This window comes from Sitophilus oryzae, unplaced genomic scaffold (assembly GCF_002938485.1).
Source record: "Sitophilus oryzae breed Bouriz unplaced genomic scaffold, Soryzae_2.0 scaffold_535_pilon_pilon, whole genome shotgun sequence".
NCBI classification, from domain to species: domain Eukaryota; kingdom Metazoa; phylum Arthropoda; class Insecta; order Coleoptera; family Curculionidae; genus Sitophilus; species Sitophilus oryzae.
Window position 1 is genome coordinate 770,623 of NW_022147124.1, and position 6,155 is coordinate 776,777.

The 6,155-nt window shown below is 29.2% G+C and overlaps 1 protein-coding gene across 3 annotated transcripts; it reads right to left on the reverse strand.

The window, feature by feature from the left end:
- Nucleotides 1-600: 600 nt before the first annotated feature.
- On the reverse strand, nucleotides 601-5,922 carry LOC115886925. 3 transcript variants are annotated; one of them, XM_030906251.1, is made up of 2 exons: nucleotides 5,606-5,922; nucleotides 601-1,316 (listed from the first exon to the last, which is right to left on the reverse strand). In XM_030906251.1, the coding sequence occupies exons 1-2, from the start codon at nucleotides 5,828-5,830 to the stop codon at nucleotides 1,017-1,019; spliced, it is 525 nt and encodes a 174-aa protein (XP_030762111.1). In that variant the 5' UTR covers nucleotides 5,831-5,922; the 3' UTR covers nucleotides 601-1,016. The 3 variants fall into 3 exon arrangements, with proteins under 3 accessions (XP_030762111.1, XP_030762114.1, XP_030762112.1); XM_030906254.1 differs by lacking the exon at nucleotides 5,606-5,922 and adding an exon at nucleotides 2,095-2,345; XM_030906252.1 differs by lacking the exon at nucleotides 601-1,316 and adding an exon at nucleotides 4,257-4,864 and having other exon boundaries at nucleotides 5,606-5,870.
- Nucleotides 5,923-6,155: the final 233 nt, after the last annotated feature.

The window sequence follows — 6,155 nt, forward strand, 5'->3', positions numbered from 1 at the left end:
ATTTCTCTACCTTTAAACTCAGCACAAGAAATAATTCTGAAAAGTAATATACAGGGTGTTAATAATCTATTTTACTGTAGCATGCAAATTTAAATATTTTTAAATATCTCAAAAACCAAAGATTTTAAACATATTTAACCCTTATAATAAATGCCTTTTTTTTGGACCCAAGAATCCAAAAATGAAACGAAATACTGTTCTGAAACACCCTGTATAATCTGTAAATTTCAAAATAATTTTAAATTGTGCACATTTCCTCCCCACATATACCCTAAAATATTTTGTTTCTACATCTTTCCGTTTTCGTATATCAACCAGGGCGAATGAGATGCGCCACCCTGTAATGTAATAATTCATTTATTTTTGTTTTTTGAAATACTTTGATTAAAAGAAAATATGTACAAGTGGACAACGCTGTGCCGGTCAAGCTTAATCACGTGACGAAAAGTTTAAACTCTTCACTTTTTTTTCAAGTTCTCACAGGTTCATAAGAAAAAAATCCGTGATATTCTCAAGAATCATTGGATGGTATAAAATTAAAATAAATAATACACCACTAATTGTAACTGTTAAAGTATTTATTTATATAAAAAAGGGATTTTATTCATTTTATCTTTATGGGCTTATTTCCAAATCAATTACACCTAATATATGTATGATTAATAAATTGTTTATTAAATGGAATAATATAAAAAATTGAAATACAATGTCAAATAGCCTAAATTTTTTTAACGAATTATAAAACAGCTAAATACTACTCTATAAATTGAATGAATGATCATAATTAACCAAAAATTTTACTCTAGAAGCAGTCCAAATATTTGTTGAAGTCAAACATTGTTTGGTAGTGAACACATTGCTTTGTACCATGGTATATTTAAGATAGAAGATATATTAATATAAGATAATGATACTATTAAATTTCACTTCCAGAATGTTTAACATTTCCTTGTAATACTAGAGCGATAAGCTAGGTTTATAAACTTAAAATATATTTTATGTTGTTATTTTATCTTTTATTTTATGTCAAAATCGACGTTAACACTGGTGTCATAAGTCAGAATCTCATAAGTAGAGACACTTGCCTCAGTATGGTCATTCGCATACCACATCAAAACATTGTTCACATCGTCAGTTAGGATTTTCCCAATGACTATTTCACCTTGGTCTCTTTGTCTGCCGATGTATAGACGATTCCTGCCTTCTATGCCCGCTAAAATAAGGTGGTTTGATTTTGGGATAGAGCTAAGTAAGGCAGCGCCAGAAGTCATCCATTTCAAACGTTCAGGCTGTTTAGATCCTGTGTACAACAGGATCTAAGAAAAATCTGGGTTAATTTTTACAATCAAATATTTATTTTGAAATTGCCATTACACAACAAGCCTTGCACGAGATATTACAGTCAAAGTTTCAATATGGGAAAATATATTTCTTAAAAGGCATAATAATAATAGCTTTATTTAGCACTTGGCTAATTGAAACTAAAATATTCTAGCACTATACATATAAAAAGAACATTTTAGTTTCAATTATTCTTTGACCTTATGAAATATATTTTAAGAAAATTTAATTCTTGGTTTGAGGTCATGTAAATAAATATTTTAAAAATTTAATACATTAATTATTATTTATTAATATATTTTTGTTTGTTGTTTGTTGTTGTGTTGTTTATTGATATATTTTTTGTTTGTTTTGTATGTTTCGACCATTAACTTGGTCTTTTTCATAATGAATCTTCCACTTGTTCCATGCTGAACGTAGATTTGTACTTTTTGTTAAAACTTAATCCTTAATCCTTATCTAAATGTTATTGACTTTTAAAAATTTACACAGGGCGTTTTAAAGTTAAGGTAAAGAAACAACCCTTCCATTAACCCTGTATAATATGCCAAATACTAAAATTTATAAAAACTTAATTTACAAATTAAAGTTCATATAATTATATACAGCTTGCTAAAAAAAATCATGAAAATAAGGCTAAAAGTAACAAAAATATAACACTTTAAATTTGTCCAAAAATTTCTCGGTTGCATTTTTTGCATCTGAGTGTAGAACTCTTAAAAGCTAAAGTGAGAATAAATACTATTAGAATACCTGTTTAAATTTGCTGGCTTCTCTTCGTCCATCTATCGGTACAACTACGGTTTTTCCTGGTCTTATTGCTGTAGGGTATACCCCAGGTATTTCTTCTACGGACGCCAGGCCAACGTAAACATTCTGCCCATGTGTATCAACTCCTCCAGGATAGGCATCAGCAGGGAGAATTTCATTATAGTCTCGCCAAAAATAATCGAAGTTAATGTTCTGTTTTGCCATACTGATTATTTATCAATAAAGCCATAGCACCTTTTTGAAGGGAATAATATAGGTAACTTATCATTTTTATCTTTCATAGGTGATAACGGTTGCCAATGTTTTAACTAGTGATGAGCGAGATTGGTCTTGTACCGACTATACAAGACTGACGCAAGACCAAGACAGTATGCACGACTCTTGCCGCAAGAGTCTTGCGATATTTTTTATTAACATTTCATTTTTCATAATTTTTAATATACCTAGATATATGTTTCATAGATAGTTTTAAAAGATAATGAAATTTCTAGTTACCTACCCCTCACCCTTCACCCCTATAATTTTTAAATAAAATATACAGTGTGTCGCTATTATGTATGAAAACGGTAGATTATTGAAATCAAACAAGGGTAAAATATAGGAGGTACCGCAAAAAGTTAAATATAACTAACGAGAGAGACAGCTTTTATTGAAATAAAATTTTGTGAGCATATATAGATTAATTCGGAGCACTTTTTAAAAATATAGAGAGTTCTACAGGGTGTCCCCATAAAAAGTTACATATTAAAGTTGTATTTTTTGTAATGGAACACCCTATATATTAATTGATTTTCGGATTCTGCGAGAAAAATAAAAGTGAGTTTTATAAGAGAAGTATATGACTAAACTGTAAGGTTTGTGACATATTTAACATTTTCTAGAAATAAGGAACATTTTTTAAATTAGAATAAAAGCTACCTAAATTGGAATTTACCCGGTATAGCCTAATGTGTAGTTAAATTAACTATTGTACCTTAAATCAAATTAAAACTTGATCCAAAATGTTATACAGGGTGAGACAAAATTAATATTGAACATTGGTAACCTTTAAATGCATGTTACTCTTTTATTTTAAATGGAACACCCAGTATATTATTCCGATATTCAATGGAGAATTCATGTCTCTTCAAAATACTATTAATGTTGCCTACCCCTCAAAGAAAGATTTTCGTAGATATTTTCATTTACATGATTTGATCTGAATAGATCTTTATTATTTGATAAAATCTAGGTGGCTGTGATATGTCGGATGTTACTTCAACATAGCTGTCTAATTAGTTCAACTTTAACAACTACCTAGTTATCATTTTGTGTCATATTTTTTATTTAAAAAACGGTCAAGTTTCCGAAAAAAACGCTTAAACACGTTTATTTTATTTTGTTTTTTTACATATTTTAAGATTTTTTAAAAATGTATACAGGGTGTTTCGAAAAATCTGGTCATTGATTAATCACGATCCTGCTTAAAGCGCTCCACGTAAAAAGCTGATTTTTGGAAAACAGATTGACTTTAGGGTGTAGAGGTTCGATAAGAAGGGATATTTTGAAACTCGAATTCTAAGGGGGTGAAACTATCCCTCAAATATTAAATTATTTTTTATTTAAAAACCGGTGAGTTTTTCGGAAAAACTCTTAAACACATATATTTTATTTTGTTGTTACATTTTTTTAAGATTTTTTATAAATTTATACAAAACAATTTTAATTATTGGAACACAATAACTGATCAATAAATATACTTCAGTAAATATTTAGTATTAAAAACTTTGATACCCTCGGAGAAATGAAGCCTTAAAATTTATACTGCAATTTCACAAAATTGAAAATATTTCAAAAACGGTAAGGTTTAAGTGTAATAAACTTTAATCAAATTTACCTTTATTTTAATCGTAGAAACTAAAAATGCAATAATATACAGGGTATTCCATTTATAAAAATACAACTTTGATATTTTTTATTTATTTGGGACACTCTGTACTTTGTAAAAATATTTTTAAATTGTAGCTCTAATAGTCCTTCAACGAACCCAAAACTTACAATTTGTAAAAATCTAATTGTTTAGCTACAATACTCCGTGTCGTATGTGGTGAACAACCCTGTATATTATAATAAATTGTTTATTAAATGGAATAATATAGAAAATTGAAATACAAAGTCAAATATTCTAAAATTTTTTAACAAATTATAAAACAGCTAAATACTACTCTATATTGAATGAATGATCATAATTAATCAAAAATTTTACTCTAGAAACTTAAAAGCAGTCCAAATATTTGTTGACGTCAAACATTGGTTGGTAGTGAACACATTGTTTTGTGTACTATCCATGGTATACTTAATATAGAAGGTATATGTATATTAATATAATAATACTATTTAATTTAACTTCCAGAATGTTTAATATTTCCTCGTAATACTAGAGGGATAAGCTAGGTTTATAAACTTAAAATATATTTTATGTTGAGTCTAAACCTACGTTTTCAGCACTGGTGTCATAAGTCAGAACATCATAAGAAGAGAGACTTTTCTCAGTATGGTGATGTGCATACCACATCAAAGCATTGTTCACATCGCCAGCTAGAATTTTTCCAATGACTATTTCACCTTCGACTCTTTGTCTGCCGATGTATAGACGATTCCTGCCTTCTATGCCCGCTAAAATAGGGTGGTTTGATTTTGGGATATCCTTAAGAATTGAGGTGGCGCTAGCAGACATCCATTTCAAACGTTTAGTCTGCCCCGTACACAGGATCTAAGAAAAATCTGGGTTAATTTTTACAATCAAATGTTTATTTTGAAATTGCCATACCACAAAAAGCCTTCCATGAAATATTACAGTCAAAGTTTCAATATGGAAAAATATATTTCGTAAATGGCATAATAATAATAACTTTATTTAGCACTTGGCTAATTAAAAGTAAAATATTCCAGCACTATACATATAAAAAGAAATACATTAGAATCTCAAAAAATTGACAATTTTTTTGTTAAAAATACACACACTTTTAATTTCGCTTGGCAAAGCATTAAACTGACGCAATCTATTATAAAAGAGACTATAAAAAACAGTAATAATTGAAAAAATTGCGAATTGATCATAATCAGTTCATTTCGCTCTTAAAAATTAACCAAAGCATGTATTGCCATGAATCAAAAAACAAAATGTTCAGGAGTCATGGTTCTGACCGTAAAATTATTTTTTAGGAAAATTTTCGCATGAAACTATTACACAGGGTGTTTTAAAGTTAGGGTAAAGAAACAACCCTTCGATTAACCCTGAATAATATGCCAAATACTAAAATTTATAAAAACTTAATTTACAAATTAAAGTTCATATAATTATATACAGCTTGCTAAAAAAATCATGAAAATGAGGCTAAAAATAACAAAAATATGACACTTTAAATTTGTCCAAAATTTTCTCATTTGCATTTTTTGCATCTGAGTGTAGAACTCTTAAAAGCTAAAGTGAGAATAAATACTATTAGAATACCTGTTTAAATTTGCTGGCTTCTCTTCGTCTATCTATCGGTACAACTACGGTTTTTCCTGGTCTTATTGCTGTAGGGTATACCCCAGGTATTTCTTCTACGGACGCCAGGCCAACGTCAACATCAGTGTACAGGAGTGTATCAACTCCTACAGGATAGGCATCATCAGGGAGAATTTCATTATAGTCTCGCCAAAAATAATCGAAGTTAATGTTCTGTTTCGCCATTCTGATTATTTATCAATAAACCCATAGCACCTTTTTGAAGGGAATAATATAGGTAACTTATCATTTTTATCTTTCATAGGTGATAACGGTTGCCAATGTTTTAACTAGTGATGAGCGAGATTGGTCTTGGTTTGCGGTTTTGGTCTTGGTTTGCGGCTGCAAGACCAAGAATAATACCGACTATACCAGACTGGCGCAAGACCAAGACAGTATGCACGACTCTTGCCGCAAGAGTCTTTTTTTTTAACATTTCATTTTTCATAATTTTTAATATACCTAGATATATGTTTCATAGATAGTTTTAAAAGATAATAAAATTTCTATT

Coding starts and splice junctions, on each gene's coding strand:
- LOC115886925 (XM_030906251.1), bottom strand. CDS start 5,830: ATGGCGAAACAGAACATTAACTTCGATTATTTTTGGCGAGACTATAAT. Junction 1,317..5,605: donor AAGCCAGCAAATTTAAACAG/GTATTCTAATAG, acceptor GATTTTTCTTAG/ATCCTGTTGTACACAGGATC.